Source organism: Eschrichtius robustus, chromosome 4, assembly GCF_028021215.1.
Source record: "Eschrichtius robustus isolate mEscRob2 chromosome 4, mEscRob2.pri, whole genome shotgun sequence".
Classification (NCBI taxonomy): Eukaryota; Metazoa; Chordata; class Mammalia; order Artiodactyla; family Eschrichtiidae; genus Eschrichtius; species Eschrichtius robustus.
This window is the reverse complement of record NC_090827.1, coordinates 65,669,135-65,695,709: the sequence shown is the minus strand read 5'-3', so window position 1 is coordinate 65,695,709 and position 26,575 is coordinate 65,669,135. Positions and strand designations below refer to the sequence as shown.

At 37.6% G+C, this 26,575-nt stretch overlaps 1 protein-coding gene across 1 annotated transcript in view; it reads right to left on the bottom strand.

Annotated features, from left to right (window-relative positions):
• TMPRSS11A (transmembrane serine protease 11A) overlaps window positions 1-23,092 on the bottom strand; it is a 43,810-nt gene extending 20,718 nt beyond the window's left edge. The window contains exons 1-3 of the mRNA XM_068542184.1: window positions 23,068-23,092; window positions 10,165-10,283; window positions 8,248-8,366 (exon numbers count right to left, since the gene is read on the bottom strand). Of these exons, the coding sequence (XP_068398285.1) occupies window positions 8,248-8,366; window positions 10,165-10,240 (195 nt within the window). The 5' untranslated portion in view covers window positions 10,241-10,283; window positions 23,068-23,092. The remainder of the gene's footprint in view (window positions 1-8,247; window positions 8,367-10,164; window positions 10,284-23,067) is intronic.
• Window positions 23,093-26,575: the final 3,483 nt, after the last annotated feature.

Sequence of the window (26,575 nt, the reverse complement as noted above, 5' to 3'; positions counted from 1 at the left end):
GATATGTACAAGCAACATGTAATGGTTACCCCTCTCCAAAGGCAGCCTATATTCTTTGCCCTCTAAAAATAAGGACCATAATCTTGATCGTTCTTATTGCAATCCTTTAAAGTTGTTAGTCTATCTATTTAAAATCCAGATTTTTGGCAAAACCCAGGATTTAAGAAGTCAGCTGTGAATCATTATCCTAAGTTTATGTAGAACATGGCCAACCTGAGCACTGATGGTGCTCACAGGATTTTGAGGCTTATTGGTCTTTTGATCTCTTTACCCCTCAAGGAACTAGAAAAAGAACAAACTAAGACCAAGGCTAGCAGAAGGAAAGAGGTAACAAAGATAAGAACAGAAATAAATGAAATAAAGATCAGAAAAACAATAGAAAAGATCAACAAAACTAAGAACTGTGTTTTTGAAAAGATTAACAACATTGGCAAAGCTTTAGTGAGACTATCTAAAAGAAAAAAAGAGCGAGAAGACTCAAGCAAAATCAGAAATGAAAGAGTAGACATTATAACACAAAAATACAAAGGATCATAAGAAACTACTATGAACAATTATAAACCAACAAATTGGATAATCTAGAAGAAATGGATAAATTCCTAGAAAAATACAACCTACCAAGACTGAATCATGAAGAAATAGAAAATCTGAGACCAATAATGAATAAGGAGATTAAATCAGTAATCAAAACCCTCCTCAAAAGGAAAAGCCCAGGACCAGATGGTTTCACTGGTGAATGTTACCAAACATTTAAATAAGAGTTAATGCCAGTCCTTCTCGAACTCTTCCAAAAAATCAAAGAAGAAGGAACACACCCAAACTTATTTTGTGAGGCCAGCATTACCTTTATACCAAAGCCAGGTAAGGACACTACAAGAAAATAAAACTTCAGACCAATATTCCTGATGCAAAAATTCTCAACAGTGTATTAGCAAACTAAATTCAACAGCACATTAAAAGGATCATATACCATGATCAAGTGAGATTTATCTCTGGGATGCAAGGATGGTTCAACATATGCAAATCAATAAATGTGACACAACACATCAATAGGATGAAAGCTAAAAATCATATGACCATCTCAATAGATGCAGAAAAAGCATTTGACAGAATACAGTGTTCTTTCATGATAAAAACACTCAACAAATCAGGTGTAGAAGGAACATACCTCAACATAATAAACTCCATATATGACAAATGCACAGCTTACACCAAACTCAACAGTAAAAGATTGAAATCTTTCCCTCTAAGATCAGGAACAAGATAAGAAGGTGCCCACTCTCACCACTCCTATTCACCATGTTACTGGGAGTTCTAGCTAGAGCAGTCAGGCAGGAAAAAGAATAAAAGGCATCAAGATCAGACAGGAAGAAGTAAAATTGCCTTTATTTGCAGATGATATAATTTTATATATAGAAAATCTTAAATATGCCACCAAAACACTGTTAGAACTGACCAATGAATTCAGTAAAGTTGCATACATATCAACAGAGAAATCAAACATATAGAATCAACATTCATAGTGTATAGAAATCAGTTGTGTTTCTATACAATAACAACAATATATCTGAAGAAGAAATAAAGAAAACAACCCGATTCATAATAGCATCAAAAACAATAAAATACTTTGGGATAAATTTAACTAAGGAGGTGAAAGATCTTAACAATGAAACTTCAAGACTTTGGTGAAAGGAGCACGGTTGGTGGGAGTGTAAATTGGCATAGCCACTGTGGAGGAAGTATGGGGGGTCCTCAAAAAACTAAAACTACCATCTGAGCCAGCAATCCCACTTCTGGGTATAGATCCAAAGGAAATTAAAACAGGATCTCAGAGAGATATCTGCACTCTCATGTTCATCACAGTATTATCCACAATAGGCAAGCTATGGAAACAACCTAAGTGTCTGTCAAAAAATAAATGGATAAAGAAGATGTATATACATATATATACAGTTGACCCTTGAACAATGTCGTGGTTAGGGGTACTGACCCCTGTGCTGTTGAAAATCCCCATATAGCATAACATCCCTCTGTATCCACAGTTCCCATATGGTTCTCTGTATTCATGGTTCTGCATCTGTGGATTCAACCAACCATGGGTCAAATCATATTATCCTACAGTATTTATTAATGAAAAAAAATCTGCATATAAGTGGACCCTTGCAATTCAAGCCCATAGTGTTCAAAGGTCAGCTGTATATTCCTCAGCCAGGAGAAAGAATGAAATTCTGCCAACATGGATGGATTTTGAGGGCATTACGCTAAGTGAAATAAGTCAGACAAAGACAAATACTTTATTCCAGTTTTATGTGGAATCTAAAAAGCGGAATTCATAGAAACAGATAGTAGAATGGTACTTACTAAGGCTAGGGGATGGGAAAAATGGAGAAATCTTGATCAAAGAGTACAAACTTCTGGTTACAAATTAATAAGTTCTGGTATCCCATGTACATTGTAATGCTTATACTTAATGACACTGTGTTATATACTTGAAAGTTGCTAAGAGAGTAGATCTTGTGTTCTCACCGCACAAAAAAAATGGTAATTATGTGACATGATGGAGGTGTTATAGTGGTAATCATTTTGCAACATAAGTGTATCATATCATCACATTTTACACCTTAAAGTTACACAATGTTATATGTCAATTATATCTTAATAAAGCTGAAAAAATTGATACAAGGAAATGAAGAAACTAAGGATGAAGACATCTTTATATAATTAGTAATGTAATCCCAATGTGTTGGCTAAGTAAAAGTGGTCTGACAGAACATATAGATTTATAATCTTTATGGATTTAAAAATTAAATGGGAGAAGAATTGATGTAGAACTGAACTTTCTATTATAGCTTAGTCCCTTCCTGACAAAAAGAACAATTTAGTGGAGATAGCACCTGTTGGAGTTAACCTATATGGCTTCAAATCTCCCCTCCTTGATTTACCAACTGTGGACCTTAACTTCAGAGGCTTAGTTCTCTTATCTGTCTATAAAGTGTGAATAACAATGCCTCCTTTGCAGTGTTATATTGAAGATTAGACATGAAATATACAACAGTTAGCTTTTTCTTTCAGTATTCAAATTTAGCACATTGAAGGCAGAGATTGTGATACACATTTTCCTCTTTTAGTCATACCTAATCTTCAGTTATGAAATGAACGTGCGTTTGAGCTCTCAAGTAAGAGCTCAGTCACATTCTACACCCAATTTTTCTAATCTCTGAACACAAAGGTTTTTTTTTTGCTTTTTAAAGTAATTGCTGCTTATTTTCTTCTCTAAGCTCTCAAATTCATCTCTTCTCTAGGCATAGGACCATAGGCCTACACCAGGCATTGGGCCTCTTACTTCTCTTACATTATGCAACTCCAAACTTTAGGTAGTCTAATACCTTTGCTAAGTTGTTTACCTTGACCCAGTTGCCTTTTCTCAAGAGAAGAGCTTCCTGCTTCAGAGAGCCAAGTCTCTCACTGGTGTCTTCAAGTTCCTTTAGAGAGTGTTCCTAAACTACATTTTCTCCTTACGTCACTTCTGTTTCCAAGTTCTTTGTCTCCACAACTCTAGACACATAATCTAAAGGATAGTTTGAGGGTCATTTCAGGAGCTGTTTCTGGTGTTCTTGGGCACAAAGAAGACAAAATTTAGGACTGCTTTGGGCACAGGAGAAGTGGGTTTTTTTGGAGACAACACTAAGAAAATTCCTAACTGGTGCCATTGTTAATTCAGGTGGTGGTCACTGGCACATGCTAATACTATACAGTATTCAATGACCATTGAACTATGTGGGGGGTTGTGTCAAAAATCTTCATATAACTTCATAGTTGGCCCTCTGTATCCCTGGTTCTGCATCTGTAAATTCAACCAACCACCAATCATGTAGTACTGTAGCACATATTTATTTATTTATTTATAGCACGTATTTATTGAAAAGATTGCATGTAAGTGAACCTGCGCAGTTCAAACCCATGTTGTTCAAGGGTCAACTGTAACTGAAAGAGAATAATGTACCAGGGATAATTATTTGATTTCTGGTGTTTTGTGGGATGGTAGATGGGAAGTAAAATCACACAGATGACAAAAATGTATTAAGAAAATGTAATCTAAAACCCTAACTATATCGTTTACTAGCTGAGTGATCTTGGGTAAATTAACTTCTCTGTACCTTGATTTTTCAATTTGTAAAATTGTGATAATAATTATACTTACCTCATAAGTTTGTTTTTGAGGATTAACTAAAATAATACAGATACAGTGCTTAATGTGCTAAGCTAATTGAGTGCTTGGCATTCAATATATGTTAACTAGTGTTATTGCTATAGTGTTACAAGTTTTTAACTTTCACATTTGTAATGATCCTATACTTTAAAAATATTTCTGAAATATATTTCTTCAAATGAAGTGCTCGTTCAGTCAGTGATCCTACTCAAACTTATAATAATAATAAAATTGACCTACCTATTTAGGAATATCATGGTGTCTGGTTACTGGAGTATTCTCTGAAGAATGGTATGAAAGATGAGATATGTCTGTGCTACTATCTCAAGGAACTGGAATGGGTTTTAGCAGTATCTGAGCATGAACTCATTTTATTTTTGCATCTCCATTTCCATTCAAATCAGTAAATCCCCAATTATGAGGAAGAACAGGACCTACAACCTGTATTTCTTGGCTGTCTAATTAGCACCCACATAGGTCAGAGAGAAGAATCTGGTTTCACTCATTGGGATTTAGCAACAATAAAAAGGAGTGGCTCAGGATGAGGCATGAGCACTTCCTGTAATTCTCCTGAAGGTAAATTGGTGGGGATGGGAGGGAAAGGGACATTGTCTCACTTAAAGAGGGCTAAAATAATACACAGCCTTTCCTGACCATGTGAACCCTAGTTGATCTTCCTTTTCTTTGAAGTTCTTCTGCACTTATAGTCCTCAACATACAATTTAGTCCTTAACTATATCACGTCATGCTGTTCAGTTTCATGTGTGTTACTATCCTCTCTCCAAGGAGATGGGAAGCAGTTTGAAGAGATGGATCATGGTTTTATTTTTCTGTAAGACTCAGGGGCTGAGAAGTGTCATAAGCTGAATAATCATACCATATATTGGTGAGACAGATTGTTTAGTTAGTTACATTGGGAAAACTGGATCACTACCTGGGTTCCTACTTAATATCACATTCAAAGGTGGACTTCAGATGCATTAGAAACCTTCTGTAGAAGGTAGAAGTATAGTTTAATAGAAGAAAATACAGTAAAATAATTTTATAACTTGAAAGAGGAAATAACTTTAAAAAAAACTTTAAAAACACAACCATAAGGCTGAGAAAACTGATAAATATGATTACTTTAAAATTATGGATTTTTGTTTTATGAAGGGCAATATGGTCCAAGTTAATAAAAGATGGAATGGATAAGTGCAGTGTCTACTACCAACAAACTGTTCCTATCTAGAAATCATAAAAGTCAGGGCAGAAATAAATGAAATAGAGATGAAGAAAACAGAAAAGATCAATGAAACTAAAAACTGGTTCTTTGAAAAGATAAAGAAAATTGATAAACCTTCAGCTAGACTCATCAAGAAAAAGAGGGAGAGGGCTCAGATGAATAAAATTAGAAATGGAAAAGGAGAAAGTTATTATACAATGGACACCACAGAAATACAAAAGATCTTAAGAGACTACTACAAGCAACTATATACCGATAAAGTAAACACCTAGAAGAAATGGACAAATTCTTAGAAAGGTACAATCTCCCAAGACTGAACCAGGAAGAAATAGAACATATGAACAGACCAATCACCAGTACTGAAATTGAAACTGATTAAAAAACTCCCAACAAACAAAGTCCAGGACTAGATGGCTTCACAGGCGAGTTCTATCAAACATTTATAGAAGAGTTAACACCTATCCTTTTGAAACTCTTCCAAAAAAATTGCAGAGGAAGGAACACTCCCAAAGTCATTCTATGAGGCCAGCATCACCCTGATACCAAAACCAGACAAAGATACCACAAAAAAAGAAAATTACAGGTCAATATCACTGATGAATATAGATGCAAAGATCCTCAACAAAATACTAGCAAACCGAATCCAACAATACATTGAAGGGGTCATACCCCAAGATCAAGTGGGATTTTTCCCAGGGATGCAAGAATTTTTCAGTATCTGCAAATCAGTCAGTGTGATACACCACATTTACAAACTGAAGAATAAAAACCATATGACCATCTCAATAGATGCAGAAAAAAGCTTTTGACAAAATCCAACACTGATTTATGTTACAAATCCTCCAGAAAGTGGGCATTGAGGGAACCTGCTTTAAGATAATGAAGGCCATATATGAAGAGGTGCGGCCTTTGGGAGGCGATTAGGTCATGAATGGGATTAGCACCTTATAAAAGAGACCCCGGAGAGCTCTTTAGCTCCCTGCTCTCCACCATGTAAGGATACACCAAGAAGTCTGCAGTCTGCAACATGAAAGAGGGTTCTTGCCAGAACCTGACCATGTTAGTGTCATGCTTTCAGACTTCCAGCCTCCATTACTATGAGAAGTAAATTTCTCTTGTTTATAAGCCACTCAAACTATGGTACATTTTTAAACAAGGGATTTATAACACAAAGAATAAATTAAAAGCATGTGCTCTGCACAAAACAAGAAAATGCATTTTTGCAAGAATGAATGCTAATAAAAGAATACATGTGAAATACAGTATGGTTGTCTGCAGGGGGAGGAGAATGAGAGTGTGGTATGAAAATAAAAGAGAAGAAATAAATAATGACAACTAGAGAAAGGCCTTGTATGTCCTTATGATGATAATGTTTCATCACATAACTCAGCCTTTGTACCTGAGGTTCTTTCACACCTAAAAACGTGTGCTTTAGTGAAGCTTCAAAGTCCACCTTCAAACACATAATGTTATAGACGTACCTCTATAAGTGAATTTCTTTCACTTTTTTTTAAAAGACCTGCTTCATTCCTGTCCATTTATTTCAGTAGAAACAATGTCTTAGTTAGCCTAAAACAATGCCAACAATGTTGGCTGTAAAACATAAAGAAAACAAATTTTAAACTTTCCTGTTAAATTATAAATATTTTTTCAATGTTCAAAGAAATTGTATATCTTTTTAACTAAGATTAATTAATTTATTATTCATATTTTTAGATTGAGGAGGCTATGTGGAATCAGGGTCAGAGGAATAAAAGAGATACTAAGGTATGTATCCAAGTTTTTTTCTGCCATTCCTCAAGAAATGATCACAAACGCTATTTTCTAAGGTGCTCTGAATATAAAAGAATGGAGGATATATATCAATCTAAAAGTGTAATTATTGATTTGGGGGGATGAGACTGCAAAATTTAAAAAATGTGCATAATTTAATGAGAATTGGAAATACAGATTAAAAACTCCATCTGTGATGTGGCTGTGAATATGCTGCAACTGGGTATGCATGTGGACAGATCAAATAGCGGCATGAGAAAAGGAAAATGGTTTGAGAAAGAAAGGAAATGTTTTGAGTAAAAAAAAGATTCTTTGACTAAAACAAACCAACACCTGACATTTCCACCCTTTTAAAATAATTTTATGCTCTGTGCTTCTTTGTCAAGGAAGTTAACTTGACCTTAGTTTTTGAGTGAGGGTTCACACGCATCGTGAGCAGAGCTGTTATGCAACTGAGTTTACTTTTTTTGGGGGGGGGGTGGGGGCAGTCTTGTATTTCAGTTTTAACAAAATCGTTAGCAGGTCATTTGAATATTGCACAATAGGTCTGGGTATTTTATCTTAATTAGTGTGTTTTTGAGATAAAATGAACATTTATAATCCTCTTTCCTTTCTTCATGTATTTAACAAATATTTTAAGTCTTAAAATGTGGTCTAACAAAAAAAAGCATGTGGTTTTACAAATAACCACTTCTGGTATGTTTAAGCTTTTCAGTTGGGTAGTATTGTGGTGGAATGGGGGAGCGATGGGCTGGGATACCTTGGCTTCCGTTCTCTCACTTTTAAATGAGGTGGTTTAAAAAGTGGTTTATCAGAATCACCAATTTGCTAGAATGCAGATCCCCTTACTCCCCTCTCCCTACCCACCCACCCCATCATACACTGATTCAGAAGATCTGGAGTGGGACCTGGGAATCTGCAAGATGATTCTGATGCAAATTGTCTGAAAATCATGTTTTAAGAAATAGTGGGGAAAATGATTTACAAAATCCCTTCCTCCTGCAATATTTTATGATAGAAACAATTTTATCTGACTTACCAAGTTTTCACTCATCTCCTGTAAGTCCTTAAGCTGGTGTGGGCTGCTTTGTCCAGAATTACTTTTGACTCGTAGATCTGAAATTTTAAAGGTGCCATGATAATACTCCATTTTCTGGTCTGTGATGAAAAAAAAAGTAGGAAATTAAGTGGTTTGAGGGTAGATTTTGGGACCTAAGGCCCAACTATAATGGGGCTAATATGAAGTCTTGAATATATCTCTGAGACTTTAATTTAGTTTAATAATAAATATAATAAAAATAATGATTAATGTTGTATGTTAATAATAGTAGCTGGTATTTATTCAGTGCCTACTATGTGCCAAGCTCTGTTCTGGGCACTTTATATGTATTAATTCATTTGACTCTCACTAAGCTCTCTAAGACTGGCATCACCTTCATTTTACAGATGAAGAAAGTGAGGCAGGAGGCATTAAGTAACTTGCTCTGCGCTATACAACTAGTTAGTGGCCTCTCCAAGTTTAAACCCAGACAAGTGTGGCTCTAGAGCTGGAATATTTAATTACTGTATTGCTTCTTGCTGTGGTGAAATGTATACCACCTTGTACTCTACTGGAAGTAGAGGTAAATAAGTGTTCTTATAAATTTTGGTTTTTAATGGAAGAGCCAGGCACACTAAGATAGGTGTGAAAAGAAAGGCAGGGAAAAAACTGCCTGAGGTTGGAGGTGAGAACAGTGTGTAAAAGGGATGAATCAATCAGATTTCTGCTCGTCTCTCAGGAAAGTTCATAAAAAACAGAGCAGTGGAGGAATGTGGTAATCTTAGGAGTATGGCCCTGGTGGGGCAAGAAATCTACAAAGAGTTAAAGATAGAAAATGGAGCAACCACAGAAGCACATCTCTCCTTGGGAAGCTGTGGATCTAGGAAAGAAAGAGGGCCTCAGGATAGTCTATCTCCTAGGGACATCTCTGGACTCTGTAGTGCTTTTTTGGTCCCCCCCATTACTAATCTATATAGTCCATTTGTAATTGAACCCTCTACTCATAGTAAAGGGGCTTCTATACATTAAATTAGCTGACCTGAGAATCTTTTGCCGTTGGTGTAAACTACAGATGGGGTCGTTATATGGGCCCCAGAACTATGTTCTTAAGCCCTTTAAAGCTCCTAAAAGAATCTTCACTCCCCCATCAAGTCTGAGGAAAGAGACAACAGATAAGTCCATTCAAGTAAGTCCCCTGAACTAGTTGTCTTATCACATACATCTGTGTGAGATTGACATTGTGGACGTTTGTCAAAAATGTAAGTGGTTTGCACTCTGCAGAGTGATGCAATATAAAAAGAGAATTCTGCAATGAATTTTTGTGGGATTATAAATATATCAGGCAATAGAAAAATAATCTCTCGATATTGTTTTGGAAAGAGTAAAATTTTTTCTCTAAAAATAAGTAATAATATTGTATCACATTTATACTTTACCAATAATTTCAAAATTCATTATTTCATTGGACATGTGCTTTTCTTTTTTCCCTAGAAATGTTAGTGGGCAGAAAATGCTGAGTAAAAGAGCCAATTTTAATAACTAATTCATCATAATTTTTCACTTGCATATACATGAATGATTAGAGTTTATTGTGATTACTAGTCAATTTTAGACAATTACTATTTTGGTCTTTTGTATAGATTCTGAAAAGAATACTAGATTGTGAGCTCCAAGGAGGTGGGAAATTTATCTGCTTTGCTTAATGCTGTTTCTTGAGTGCCCTGAAAAGTACTTGGACATACTAAACATTCAGTAGTTATTTGTTGATGAAATGACTGAATAAATTAAAAAATTCAAAATGTGGACATTTACTGGTGAAAGTACATTATTTTTGGATGGAAATAAATTTACATTTATTCAAATGAAGCTTTACAGAAAACTGAAATCAAACTGAGCAAAATCCACAAGTTTACCTACCAGAGACTAAGAAGTGAGCCAGAAGACCAGTGGCCACAGTTACCACTGTCAGTAATAACACAATAAGGGCAATCATCCATGGTTTCAAACCTCTGCTTTGGGTGCCAAATCCTACCGATCTGCAAAAAGGAAAACTCACCAGTTACTCTCATGTTGTAATGGTTACAGGCTTTCTGCTTCTTCTTGGATAAGTGCACGTTGCTTTAGCCCACCTTTCCCAGCAAGAAGACATTTGTCTTCAATTTTGGTCAAGGTCATCTCGGCATGAAGGGAGGTATTAAAAAGATCAGTATCTGGGAATCCATGCTATTGCTCCTGGTTTCTATTTCTAGAGGCATTGGGTGGGTCTCTGTGGTGGCCAGTCCTGACTTCTCTTAGCAGTGTGGTCCGAAGTAGCACATATGCTTGAAAAAGAACCATTCCTTCTTTCTCCAACAATTTCTTTAAAAAAAAAAAATCTCTTTTATCTATCCTTTTAAAGTTTACAAAGTGATTTCAAATATATTGTCTCATTTATTCTTTATCTTTCATTTTTAACTATTATGAAATTTTTCAGACACAGAAATTTAGAAAGAATGGTATAGAACACCCCTATATTCATCACATCATTTTGTCAGTTGTTAACATTTTTGCTATAATGGCTTTATTCATTATTTTCTGCTGTATTTTAATGTAAAATAGGACTTCATGAGTTTTTACCAAATCATTATTATAAGCAATTAGGATATTTACAATATAACCACAATACCATAACAATCCTAAAAAATTAACAGTATTTTTCTAATCTTTTTATCTTCTAATACAAAATCCATCTTCAGATTTCCTTTATTGTCCCTATTTACAGATGGACTGTACAAATCAAGGACCTCATAGTACCTTGGTTGTTATGTCTTTTAAGTCTTTTTTAATATAAAAGAGTCCAGCTTGCTTTTTAACTTTTAATGGCATTGACTTGTTGAAGAGATCAAGCCAGTTTTTCTTGAGAATGTCCACCTTCTGGACTTGTCTGAATGCTTTCTTGTGATCTCATTTAACTTGTTCTATCCCCCTCATTTCTTATAAGCTTAAATTTAGATCTAAAGATTTGATTAGATTTAAATTCATTTGGCAAAAATACTTCAAAAGTGATGCTATATACTTTATATTGCGTCACCTATGGATTAGAGGAAATTTCCACAGTTTAGGAGAAAAAAAGTAACTCTTTGCTCTTCCTCTAGTTATGCTCAACAATAGTGATAATCACATTGTAGTAACTTTATTTTCAAGTATATTAACCTATACTTAACAGTGAACTCAATGGGTTAAACTAGTCATGTTCATCTTTTTATCATTAAGACCTAATAAGGTACCTGGTACAGAGTAGGAATTTTATAAATCCATGAGAATCAGGCAGGTATTATACCAACCTTACATATGAAACAACAGAGGCTGAGAGAGAAGATGCCTTCTTTGTTAGAGCCAGGAGACTTAAAAGGACCCAGGTCATCTAACTCATTTTCTAGTGCTCCTTCTCTGCAACTTGCCATTGTAGTCAACTTAATTTATCCCTTTCATTAGAATTTATCTTTGTGTGTGTGTATTGAAAAGCTAAATTCTTTGGGGGCAGAGGTATTTTTCATGTTTCACAAGATTTAGTGCATTGATTTAGTCTAAGTAGACTTTTAATAAATATTGATTGATTTACAGGAATTTTTTTTTTAATATAAAATACTTTTATACATAAATGCCAGCATGAAAGATATAAACTATTTGGACCTAAATAGTTAAGAAGGTAATAGTTTTGGCATCAGTAATACATTTAGCCAATAAACTACTTAATCCTATATGAATAAACTTTCAACTTAATATCAACTTTTATGAATGTGAACAAGCAATGCATGAAAGCAAATATGCATCATCAACCTCCCATTCTGGAGAGGTCCTATTAGTGATTTGCATAATATCACTTCAGATTTGAAAGGAAATATACTTAGTAAAGCCTTTGGAATCTAGCCTGTTTATAGGTAGAGATGCTCAAGCATTCTTTTCCTGCTTTACCTGCACCCATAAAACAAACAATGGTATATTAATCTTCTGTTGCTTGCTGTGTAACAAATTACCACTAGTGAAACTTGAGAGACCTGAATTCTATTGTGTATGGAAAATACTGACAATGCACATTGACTGATTTAAAAGAATCTAGACAACTGGCTGTTGAAAGGCAGTTTTTGATGGAAAAGACCTAAGGTTCCAGAACATAAAAACAACAAACAGGAGGAGCTTCAAGATGGCATAAGAGTAAGACGCGGAGATCACATTACTCCCCACAAATACATCAGAAATACATCTACATGTGGAACAGCTCCTACAGAACACCTACTGAATGCTGGCAGAAGACCTCAGACCTCCCAAAAGGCAAGAAACTCCCCACATACCTGGGTAGAGCAAAAGAAAAAAGAAAAAACAGAGACAAAAGAATAGGGACGGGACCTGCACCAGTGGGAGGGAGCTGTGAAGGAGGAAAGGTTTCCAAACACTAGGAAGCCCCTTCGCGGGCGGAGGCTGCGGGTGGCGGAGGGGGGAGCTTCAGAGCCGCGGAGGAAAGCGCAGCAACAGGGGTGTGGAGGGCAAAGCAGAGATTCCCGCACAGAGGATCAGTGCCGACCAACACTCACCAGCCCGAGAGGCTTGTCTGCCCACCCGCCGGGGCGGGCGGGGGCTGGGAGCTGAGGCTCGGGCTTCGGTCGGATCGCAGGGAGAGGACTGGGGTTGGCGGCGTGAACACAGCCTGAAGGGGGCTAGTGCGCCACAGCTAGCCGGGAGGGAGTCCGGGAAAAAGTCTGGACCTGCCTAAGAGACAAGAGACTTTTTCTTGCCTCTTTGATTCCTGGTGCGCGAGGAGGGGGGATTAAGAGCGCAGCTTAAAGGAGCTCCAGAGACGGGCGCGAGCCACGGTGATCAACGCGGACCCCAGAGACGGGCATGAGACACTAAGGATGCTGCTGCCGCCACCAAGAAGCCTGTGTGCGAGCACAGGTCACTCTCCACACCGCCCCTCCCGGGAGCCGGTGCAGCCCGCCACTGCCAGGGTCCTGTGATCCAGGGACAACTTCCCCGGGAAAACGCACGGCACGCCTCAGGCTGGTGCAACGTCACGCAGGCCTCTGCCACCGCAGGCTCGCCCGGCATCTGTGCCCCTCCCTCCCCCCGGCCTGAGTGAGCCAGAGCCCCCGAATCAGCTGCTCCTTTAACCCCATCCTGTCTGAGTGAAGAACAGATGCCTTCAGGCGACCTACACACAGAGGCGGGTCCAAATCCAAAGCTGAACCCCGGGAGCTGTGCGAACAAAGAAGAGAAAGGGAAATCTCTCCCAGCAGCCTCAGGAGCAGCGGATTAAATCTCCACAATCAACTTGATGCACCCTGCATCTGTGGAATACCTGAATAGACAATGAATCATCCCAAACTGAGCAGGTGGACTTTGGGAGCAACGATATATATATATTTTTCCCCCTTTTCTCTTTTTGTGAGTGTGTATGTGTATGCTTCTGTGTGTGATTTTGTCTGTATAGCTTTGCTTTTACCATTTCTCCTAGGGTTCTGTCTGTCTGTTTTTGTTTCTTTGTGTTTTGGGTTTTTTTAATTACTTAAAATTTTTTTTTCTTAATAATTATTTTTTATTTTAATAACTTTATTTTATTTTACTTTATTTTATTTTATCTTCTTCTTTCTGTCTTTCTTGTTTTTCCTCCCCTTTTATTCTGAGCTGTGTGGAGGACAGGCTCTTGGTGCTCCAGCCAGGCATCAGGGCTGTGCCACTGAGGTGGGAGAGCCAAGTTCAGGACACTGGTCCACAAGAGACCTCCCAGCTCCATGTAATATCAAACGGCAAAAATCTCCCAGAGATCTCCATCTCAACGCCAACACCCAGCTCCACTCAACGACCAGCAAGTTACAGTGCTGGACACCCTATGCCAAACAACTAGCAAGACAGGAACAAAAACCCACCCATTAGCAGAGAGGCTGCCTAAAATCATAATAAGTCAACAGACACCCCAAAACACACCACCAGACGTGGACCTGCCCACCAGAAAGACAAGATCCAGCCTCATCCACCAGAACACAGGCACCAGTCCCCTCCACCAGGAAGCCTACACAACCCACTGAACCAACCTTAGCCACTGAGGACAGACGCCAGAAACAACGCGAACTACGAACCTGCAGCCTGTGACAAGGAGACCACAAACACAGTAAGTTAAGCAAAATGAGAAGACAGAGAAACACACGGCAGATGAAGGAGCAAGGCAAAAACCCACCAGACCTAACAAACGAAGAGGAAATAGGCAGTCTACCTGAAAAAGAGTTCAGAGTAATGATAGTAAAGATGATCCAAAATCTTGGAAATAGAATGGAGGAAATACAAGAAACGTTTAACAAGGACCTGGAAGAACTAAAGAGCAAACAAACAGTGATGAACAACACAGTAAATGAAATTAAAAATTCTCTAGAAGATGCTCATCACTACCATCCCAATTCTGTTACATCCTTCCAGGCAAACCGCCTCTTCCATAAAAAAAAAAAAAAAAAAAATTCTCTAGAAGTGATCAGTAGCAGAATAACTGAAACAGAAGAACGGATAAATGACCTGGAAGATAAAATCGTGGAAATAACTACTGCAGAGCAGAATAAAGAAAAAAGAATGAAAAGAATTGAGGACAGTCTCAGAGACTTCTAGGACAACGTTAAATGCACGAACATTCGAATTATAGGGGTCCCAGAAGAAGAAGAGAAAAAGAAAGGGACTGAGAAAATATTTGAAGAGATTATAGTTGAAAACTTCCCTAATATGGGAAAGGAAATACTTAAGTCCAGGAAGCACAGAGAGTCCCATACAGGATAAATCCAAGGAAAAACACGCCAAGACACATATTAATCAAACTATCAAAAATTAAATACAACAAATATTAAAAGCAGCAAGGGCAAAACAACAACACACAAGGGGATCCCCATAAGGTTAACAGCTGATCTTTCAGCAGAAATTCTGCAAGCCAGAAGTGGGTGGCAGGACATATTTAAAGTGATGAAGGGGAAAAACCTACAACCAAGATTACTCTACACAGCAAGGATCTCATTCAGATTTGATGGAGAAATTAAAAGCTTTACAGACAAGCAAAAAGCTAAGAGAATTCACCACCAAACCAGCCTTACAACAAATGCTGCAGGAACTTCTCTAGGCAGGAAACACAAGAGAAGGAAAAGACCTACAATAATAAACCCAAAACAATTAAGAAAATGGTAATAGGAACATACATATCGATAATTACCTTAAATGTAAATGGATTAATTGCTCTAACCAAAAGACGTAGACTGACTAAATGGATACAAAAATGCGACCCGTATATATGCTGTCTACAAGAGACCCACTTCAGACCTAGGGACACATACAGACTGAAAGTGAGGGGATGGAAAAAGATATTCCATGCAAATGGAAATCAAAAGAAAGCTGGAGTAGCAATTCTCATATCAGACAAAATAGACTTTAAAACAAAAACTATTACAAGAGACAAAGAAGGACACTACATAATGATCAAGGGATCAATCCAAGAAGAAGATGTAACAATTGTAAATATTTATGCACCCAACATAGGAGCATCTCAATACACAAGGCAAATATTAACAGACATGAAAGGGGAAATAGACAGTAACACAATCATAGCAGGGGACTTTAACACCACACTTTCCCCAATGGACAGATCATACAAAATGAAAATAAATAAGGAAACACAAGCTTTAAAAGATACATTAAACCAAATGGACTTAATTGAAATTTATAGGACATTCCATCCAAAAACAACAGAATACACATTCTTCTCAAGTGTTCATGGAACATTCTGCAGGATAGATCATATCATGGGTCACAAATCACACCTTGGTAAATTTAAGAAAACTGAAATCGTATAAAGTATCTTTTCCGACCACAATGCTATGAGACTAGAGATTAATTACAGGAAAAAATCTGTAAGAAATACAAACACATGGAGGCTAAACAACACACTACCTAATAACCAAGAGATCACTGAAGAAATCAAAGAGGAAATCAAAAAGTACCTAGAAACAGATGACAATGAAAACACGATGACCCAAAACCTTTGGGATGTAGCAAAAAAAGTTCTAAGAGGGAAGTTTATAGCTATACAAGCCTACCTTAAGAAACAAGAAACATCTCAAGTAAACAACCTAATGTTACACCTAAAGCAATTTGAGAGAGAAGAGCAAAAAATCCCCAAAGTTAGCAGAAGGAAGAAATCATAAAGATCAGATCAGAAATAAATGGAAAAGAAATGAAGGAAACGATAGCAATGATCAATAAAACTAAAACCTGGTTCTTTGAGAAGATAAACAAAATTGATAAACCATTAGCCAGACTTATCAAGAAAAAAAGGGAGAAGACCCAAATCATTAGACTTCAAAATGAAAAAGGAGAAGTAACAACTGACACTGAAGAAATACAAAGGATCATGAGAGATTACTACAAGCAACTCTATGCCACTAAAATGGACAACCTGGAAGAAATGGACAAATTCTTAGAAATGCACAACCTGCCGAGACTGAACCAGGAAGAAATAGAAAATATGAACAGATCAATCACAAGCTCTGAAATTGAGATTGTGATTAAAAATCTTCCAACAAACAAAAGCCCAGGACCAGATGGCTTCACAGGCGAATTCTATCAAACATTTAGAGAAGAGCTAACACCTATCCTTCTCAAACTCTTCCAAAATATAACAGAGGGAGGAACACTCCCAAACTCATTCCGCGAGGCCACCATCACCCTGATACCAAAACCAGACAAAGATGTCACAAAGAAAGAAAACTGCAGGCCAATATCACTGACGAACATAGATGCAAAAATCCTCAACAAAATACTAGCAAACAGAATCCAACGGCAGAGTAAAAGGATCATACACCATGATCAGGTTGGGTTTATACCAGGAATGCAAGGATTCTTCAATATATGCAAATCAATCAACATGATACACCGTATTAACAAATTGAAGGAGAAAAACCATATGATCATCTCAACAGACGCAGAGAAATCTTTCGACAAAATTCAACACCCATTTATGTTAAAAACACTCCAGAAAGTAGGCATAGAGGGAACTTTCCTCAACATAATAAAGGCCATATATGAAAACCCACAGCCAACATCATCCTCAATGGTGAAAAACTGAAACCATTTCCACTAAGATCAGGAACAAGACAAGGTTGCCTACTCTCACCACTATTATTCAACATAATTTTGGAAGTTTTAGCCACAGCAATCAGAGAAGAAAAAGAAATAAAAAGAATCCAAATAGGAAAGGAAGATGTAAAGCTGTCACTGTTTGCAGATAACATGATACTATACATAGAGAATCCTAAAGATGCTACCAGAAAACTACTAGAGCTAATCAATGAATTTGGTAAAGTAGCAGGATACAAAATTAATGCACAGAAATCTCTGGCATTCCTATACACTAATGATGAAAAATCTGAAAGTGAAATTAAGAAAACACTCCCATTTACCATTGCAACAAAAAGAATAAAATATCTAGGAATAAACCTACCTAAGGAGACAAAAGACCTGTATGCAGAAAATTATAAGACACTGATGAAAGAACTTAAAGATGATACAAATAGATGGAGAGATATACCATGTTCTTGGATTGGAAGAATCAACATTGTGAAAATGACTTTACTACCCAAAGCAATCTACAGATTCAATGCAATCCCTATCAAACTACCACTGGCATTTTTCACAGAACTAGAACAAAAAATTTCACAATTTGTATGGTAACACAAAAGATCCTGAATAGCCAAGGCAATCTTGAGAAAGAAAAACGGAGCTGGAGGAATCAGGCTCCCTGACTTCAGACTATACTACAAAGCTACAGTAATCAAGACAGTATGGTACTGGCACATAAACAGAAATATAGATCATTGGAACAGGATAGAAAGCCCAGAGATAAACCCACGCACATAGCGTCACCTTATCTTTGATAAAGGAGGCAAGAATACACAGTGGAGTAAAGACAGCCTCTTCAATAAGTGGTGCTGGGAATACTGGACAGCTACATGTAAAAGAATGAAATTAGAACACTCCCTAACACCATACACAAAAATAAACTCAAAATGGATTAAAGACCTAAATGTAAGGCCAGACACCATCAAGTCTTAGAGGAAAACATAGGCAGAACACTCTATGACATAAATCACAGCAAGATTCTTTTTGACCCACCTCCTAGAGAAATGGAAATAAAAACAAAAATAAACAAATGGGACCTAATGAAACTTAAAAGCTTTTACACAGCAAAGGAAACCATAAACAAGACCAAAAGACAACCCTCAGAATGGGAGAAAATATTTGCAAATGAAGCAACTGACAAAGGATTAATCTCCAAAACATACAAGCAACTCATACAGCTCAATATCAAAAAAGCAAACAACCCAATCCACAAATGGGTAGAAGATCTAAGTAAACATTTCTCTAAAGAAGGTATACAGATTGCCGGAAAACACATGAAAGAATGCTCAACATCATTAATCATTAGAGAAATGCATATCAAAACTACAATGAGATATCATCTCACACCGGTCAGAATGGCCATCCTCAAAAAATCTACAAACAATAAATGCTGGAGAGGGTGTGGAGAAAAGGGGACCCTCTTGCACTGTTGGTGGGAATGTAAATTGATACAGCCAGTATGGAGAACAGTATGGAGGTTCCTTAAAAAACTAAAAATAGAACTACCATATGACCCAGCAATCCCACTGCTGGGCATACACACTGAGAAAACCATAATTCAAAAAGGGTCATGTACCAAAATGTTCATTGCAGCTCTATTTACAATAGCCAGGACATGGAAGCAACCTAAGTGTCCATCAACCGATGAATGGTAAAGAAGATGTGGCATATATATACAATGGAATATTACTCAGCCATAAAAAGGAATGAAACCTAAGTATTTGTAGTGAGGTGGATGGACCTAGAGACTGTCATACAGAGTGAAATAAGTCACAAAGGGAAAAACAAATACTGTATGCTAACACATATATATGGAGTCTAAAAAAAAAAAAAAAGTTAATGGTCAGAAGAACCTAGGGGCAAGACGGGAACATAGATGCGGACTTAGTAGAGAATGGACTTGAGGATACGGGGAGGGGGAAGGGTAAACTGGGACAAAGTGAGAGAGTTGCATGGACATATATACACTACCAAACGTAAAATAGATAGCTAGTGGGAAGCAGCCACATAACACAGGGAGATCAGCTCCGTGCTTTGTGACTACGTAGAGGGCTGGGATAGGGAGGGTGCGAGGGAGGGAGATGCAAGAGGGAAGCGATATGGGGACTTATGTATATGTATAACTGTTTCGCTTTGTTACAAAGCAGAAACTGACAGACCATTGTAAAGCAAGTATACTCTAATAAAGATGTTAAAAAAACAACAACAACAAACAGAAGCTTCATGGGATATGACATTAATTAGCCTCTTAGTTGGCTTAAAACCTAGATTCAGAAGTGAAGCATAATTTACAGACTATTTAGTACAATGTAACACATTTTCCAGTTGGGGAAGCTGAGGCCTAGAGATGATTAAGTGCCTTCTCCAGTATAATAAAGCTAGTAGTCATCTCAAACTCATGTCTTCTAACTTATAGTATGCTATTTATTCTCAGTGCCAGAGTACCTCCCCATTGATTGTATTTTAATTCTTAACTAGATTTATTATTTATATATTCATCTCTTCACTTATTCATTCTTCATTTATTTGACCATTTATTATCTTAGAGAATCTTATCAGTGTGTCTTCAAGTCATTCAAAACCAACAGTGGACCAGAGGAGAAAGGCTAGACCTCTAGCAGATTTATAAGCTTTCAAATCTATCTTCCCATGATAACACAGTTCCTCTCAGTAGGACAAATGGAGAAAGTAGACGCAGGAAGATCACATCCCCGCCACCAAGATGCACACAAACTCACACTATTACAGGCTGTGAGACACTAGGCAGAAGAGTGGTTCAACACTCACTGATACACTGCTTCAAGTGCCATGGCAGTCTTGTTCACAAATGCCATACAAGGAGCTGTTAACATCTAGCGGGAAATGGTGGCCAACAAGCACCACTGATCAGCTGTCAGAGTGTTTCTCCTTTTGAGAAAACTTTTGGGGAATGTAACAGGTGCGCAAGGCCAAATTACAAAAGCTGCAAGAGCCATGGGTTAAAGCTGTAACTACTTAATCGTATATGAGTAAACTTGCAACTTAATATCAACTTTTATGACTATGAACAAGCAAGGCATGAAAACAAATATGCATCATCAACCTCCCATTCTGGAGAGGTCCTATTAGTGATTTGCATAATATCACTGTAGATTTGAGAGGAAATATACTCAGTAAAGCCTTTGGAATCTAGCCTGTATGTAGGTAGAGATGCTCAAGCATTTTTTTCCTGCTTTACCTGCACCCATAAAACAAACACTGGTTTATTAATTTTCTGTTGCTGTGTAACAAATTACCACAAAGTTAGCAGCTTAAAACAACAGTCACTTATTCGCTCACAGTTCTGTATGTGGCATGGTTGAGTTTTCTGCTCAGGATCTCAGGAGGGTGAAATCAAGGTGTTGACTGAGGCTGCAATCTCATCTAATGTATGTGACCCTCTTCCAGGCTCACTTAGGTTTCAGGCAGAGTTCAGTTCCTTGAAGCAGAATTGGGGCTCCTGTTCCCTTGCTGGCTGTCAAGAGGCCTCTCAGCTCCTAAATGTCACCCACATTCTTTGCCATTGTAGCCCACTCCATCTTCAAAGCCAGCAATGGGGAATCTCCCTCCCATCAAATTTCTTTCACATTCGGAATCTCTTTCTCCAGGTAGAGCCTTGTTCTATTTTAAGGTGTCACCTGATTAGGTTAGGCCTAAAAATTAGAATCTCTCCATTTAAAAGTCAACTGACTTGAGACCTTCAGTATATCTGCAAAATCCCCTCACAGCAGTACCTAGGTTAGTGTTTGAATAACTGGGTGAAGGAGTGTATACCCCAAGGGTTGGGAATCTTGGAGGATCTTATAAGTTTTTCACAACTGAAAATATTATGACTTTCATAAAAAGGGACAGAAATCTACAGCCTTCAAAGACAAGCATGTGAGATTTAAAACCTTCTCTAATTTTTGTGGAGTTGGGGCAGAACTATTTCATTAAAAGGGAATTCTATTTTAAGCATAAAATTAGAAGACGACTGTTTTATTCAAGTAACAACTTGGGGGAATACAAAGTGAACTCTTCTAAATTAAAGTAGGAAAAAAGCTAAAAGTAATCCCTGATCATGACGTAATTAGCACTTTGCATTCCTTTAAGGAGAGGGCAAGTACAGAAGATATTTATTCAGAGTAACGTAACCTATAATCTGCGTGAAATCCAATTTATCATATCCATTACACCTTCATTAACTTTGATTATTCAGTGTTTAGAAGAGTGTATTTATGGCATGATTTTTCCAAAGATGTTATCAATAAAAACATAGTGATAATATTAATAATTTTGTGACTTTGCTTTCTGCAATCTTGAAGACCGAAAGATATACACCTTGAAGAATATATAGAGCAGTATGAATTGTTAATGATCAGAGTTGGGATATTCATTTCCTTAGTAACAGAACTCTAAGCTGGGGACTTCCCTGGTGGTCCAGTGATTAAGACTCCATGCTCCCAATGCAAGGGGCCTGGGTTTGATCCCTGGTCAGGGAACTAGATCCCGCATGCCACAACTAAAGATCCCACACGTGGCAACGAAGATTCCACGTGCCACAACTAAGCCCTGGCACAGCCAAATAAATAAATAAATATTTTAAAAAAGAAACAAAAAACAAAAAAAAAACCCTCTAAGCTGATGACTTCTATATATGTGAGTTCAAAGATGACTTGAGTTAGCAGAAGACATCATGGACCCCCTATTCCACATGGATCTTCCTTTTCCTATAAAGACCTCCCTTGAAGGCAGTAACTTTGGCTCACTCCACAGTCAACTACATGCCCTTTATCATTTTGCTATAAGCTCCAAATCTTTCCTTTTCAGGATTATTTTTCTGCTTTCTTGTAGTTACATGTTACCATTATACAAATGTAGATACATGTGATTATTATAAAAATGCCAATTTACAGACAGGTTATGTTCCCATAAATCTTCATAGAGAGAGTTTTCTGGTGTTTAAGATATACTATCTGATTTAAAAAGAAATTATTGGTTAGTTTCCCAGGCCAACCTACAAGTCTACTGAACTCCTAATATAAACTGTCAAAGGTGCTAATGCATTGAATTCCTGGGAGACAGTGCAGAAAATTTGCTCCTCTTTTCCTAGCCTGGCTCCCATCCCTGGAGGAAAGTTCTTATAGAACTAAAGTGCCAAACTCTCCTTCCACCAACGAAAATTGTCATTCCCTTTGAGTGGCTGAACTCAGTCATTTGTTACAGAAAAGCAACCTTTTGTGGTGACCTAATATGCTCTGATATTCCTGTGACTATTTTAGAATGACCATTTAGTACTAAAAGTGATAAGAACAAGAGCTACTATTTAGAAAGTGCTGACTTCGTAGGATGTGTTGATTTTATCCTTTAAATGCTCTTGTCAGTAGAATTATTTATCTTCATTTTACGGGTGAACAACTTGCTCAATTCATGCAGCCAGAAGCAGAGGCAGAACCTAGCTCTGGCCACTGTGACTCAGAAGCCCTTTTATTCTGTAGTATCATATTTTCTTTTGAGAGTTATTTTTTTCCTTTTACAGAACAGGCTTCCTATTAATCCAAATGAATAATGTGTGGAACATCAAGAAGCATAAAAGGCAGGTGAACAGTTTTATGAAGTGAAAGCAGAGGTTGGTTTACTGACCAGAGGGACCACCCATGTCCATTGTGGTCAAGTCTTGAATTTGTTTTTGCTTTCACTTCTTCTTCCTTTCTACTGGCTTTAAATTCTTGTGAACTCTCAAGAAGTTAGCATTCCCTTATCCCTCTCCAGACAGTAGCAGAGGTCATCTAGAAGGGAGGAGGAGGAAGGAAAGAGGGCTGTGAAAGCAGGCATGTACGAGGAGAATTAATTACCATATTTGGGCTTGTCTGTAAACTTTGGAGGCTTTAATTTAATTTGACACTTTTTCCATGCTGCCACATGTTCCCTGTAAGTTTTATTTCTTGAGATATTATGTGTACACCTATCTTCTTGCCCCAAAGTGTGGAAGATCTTGAATACAGTGAGTAAGTCATATACAGCATTGAGGCATTTCTCAAGAAGTGTTCCCAGGTAGTGGGGTAAAGGGAGGTTTCCCATATTTAATTAGGTTTGGAAAAAAATGGGTTAAAGAAAGTTAAATAGGATTCTCACTTCTAGAAGTCTTAGAGCCTTTAATGGTTTTAAAAGGGAGTAAAGGTGAGGCAGTATTTCTGCCTTGGTTTTGCATATATCCTGTTCTCTGATACAACCCCAGTACCAAATACATTATCTGACTCTTGGTAAATACTTGAATACTATTTAATGAATTGGGCTGAAATAAAAGTTTTCCAAATGTGCTCATTAAAAATCACCCTATCTAGTGGTATCTCATGGGATTCTGATGTTCCACAGAACACAGTTTTGAAAACATGGCTCTAGATGTATTTACACCAGTGTGCTAATCCATGGAATGCTTTATTGTCAGGAGGTTTAAAACAAAAAAGAAGAAACAAAGAAAACTTCTGATATTCCTTCTATATTTAACTCCCAGATATGAATGGAGTGAGGGTTGGGACAAAGAGAGAGGGGCAAAATTGAATAAAATACCACTGTAAGTCTAGACCAAAGAACATCTTCTATAGAAAATAATGAAGAGTTTCAGGCTGAGCTGAATTCAGGGGACTCAGAAAAAGAAAATGAGGATGCCAGAAAAGACAAGACTCAACTTCTTCACGTATCTAGGGAAATGCCTTCACCCTGGTCCCAGGGGTGGAAATTAGGCACACTGGCAAAAAGGGAACATAACTGAGAATTTTGAGCTGGAAGAAGAAAACGTGACCCAAAGGGGATTGAGAATACCTCTCCTGGATTCCGCATGGATGTACTTCTTTCTCTTGGAGGGATACTGCCACCCCTGACAGTTCCTGACAGGAACACAATTACTCACTGCTCATCTCATCTGACCTGCTGGGCTGGATTTACTCCAAATCCTGGCAGCTCCATCTTTCCTCTAACATCTACCCAGCCCTAGTGAGTTAAATTAATTTCAGATTCTTATCCCTTCTAGGTTTCCCTGTCCTGATTCAGTAAGGAGGCATTCTCTAGCCTTATTCTAAGAAATGACCGGCATTTAATTCTCTCACCTTCATATATAAGCAAAATAGGGAGTCTGATTGTGCTAGTTTAGCACAAAGTCTTTCATTTTATTTTATTTTATTTTATATTTTCTTTATTTTTTTTTTGGCTGCGTTGGGTCTTAATTGCAGCATGTGGGCTCCTCTTTGCAGCATGTGGGATCTTTTCGTTGCGGTGCAGGCTCTTTGTTGTGGCACACGGGCTTCTCTCTAGTTTTCTCTCTCTAGTTGTGGCATGCGGGCTCCAGAGCACATGGGCTCTGTAGTTTGCAGCATGCGGGCTCTCTCATTAAGGCGCACGAGCTCAGTAGTTGTGGCACGTGGGCTTATTTGCCCCCGTGGCATGTGGGATCTTAGTTCCCTGACCAGGGATGGAACCCACGTCCCCTGCATTGGAAGGCGGATTCTTTACCACTGGACCACCAGGGAGGTCCCACAAAGTCTTTCTTAAATGGTGTTGAACTTAGATTTTGCATTAGAGGTAGAGCATAGTCACATGTTAGTTTAAATTAATGCAACATGATTGAACTCACTTCTACTGGGGGTGGTATAGTATTAAGGATAAGAGCCCAATCTCTGGAGCTGAACTACCAGAGTTCAAGTCCTAGCCCTGCCACTTGCTAGCTCTGTAATAGGTGGCAACATATTTGACCCTTTTTTGTTTTAGTTCCCCCATTTGTAAAATGGAGATGAAATTAATACCTACCTCACAGGATTTCCATGAAAATTAAGTGCATTAATTCATGTGAAATGACCAGCACATAGTAAATGCTATATAAATATGAGCTATTATCAGTATTTTTGTTCTTCTTAATATTACACACTTGTTAGAAATTCACCATGCTGAGAAAGTGGGCATTTCACCCTGAGAATATTCATGGTAGGTAATTTTTATACCAGTAGCATTTTGGAATTTAGGATCATCTTGGAGTGGCCCCACAAGAGAAAGCTTAGATAGGTAGTATGTTAGGAAATCCCCCAAATATTTTAAATGCAATGTTAATCAACAAAAAATGTGTCCTGGGTGGCCCTGAGTGACACAATGAAATGGAAATCCTGTTTTACAAGTACACTATTAATAAGGGAAAAAGAGATTCAGTAACAAAACAGAAATTTATTACAGAATGTTCTAATTTACTAGAAAAGGTAGACAGCACCAGATGTTATGGAGTTGTGTGATATGTGTGTTTGGTTTAGTTTAGCATGTTTTTGACACAAAGTGCAGTCCCACCTATTAAGGTTTGTAAAATATGTCTCAGGTTAGAGGTTAAGGTCTAGGCTAGGAGTCTATGCATGTGTGCAAAATGAGTTGTTTGTATACAAATGCCTGGATCACAGCCGTATATACTATAAATATGTCCTAGCAGACTACTGAGAATTAATCATATATTGCAGTATTTCTTATTCCTCCTTTGTCCTTTAATTTGTCCTTTTATGTATCCATTCAACTATTCATCCATCTGCCCATTTACCCAACTATTTTTCTTTTCCACAACGTTTCATTGAGTCTTTATTATGTTTTCAGGAATCATGCAGGGCTTAGGGAGGCAAGGATGAATAAAATATGGTTTCTACCCTCATGTAACTCATGATACAACATATAATGCTTTTGTCTCAATCTGTGCCATATGGATGATAATAATTAAGTATTGTAAACTTCTTTTCTATAAATATTTAAAATATCACAAATAACAAATTTCCATTAAGGTAACAAAAATGAGATTTAAAGATTATGAAATAATAGAAAATATATATATTGGTCTCTGCCCCCAGTTCCTTCTAAAACCCTTGTAATTTCCCAAGTGATGAAGAGCACTAGGAACATCTTTTGTTCTAATATTTGGTCTTTGGCCCCAGTTCCTGAGATAGAGGTCTTAAAGCCCTTGGAGTTTCCTGGGTGATAGCAGTGTCTTTTATTCCAGTGAGATACTCTTGGTGGGCTCCTAGATGGCTTGAAGATGGGGGCTAGTCTTTCTGGGGGCCAGAAAGATGAAGCCATGATTAGAAGCTTGGAACTTTAAGCTCCACCACTGCCTTCTATCCTCTGGGAAGAG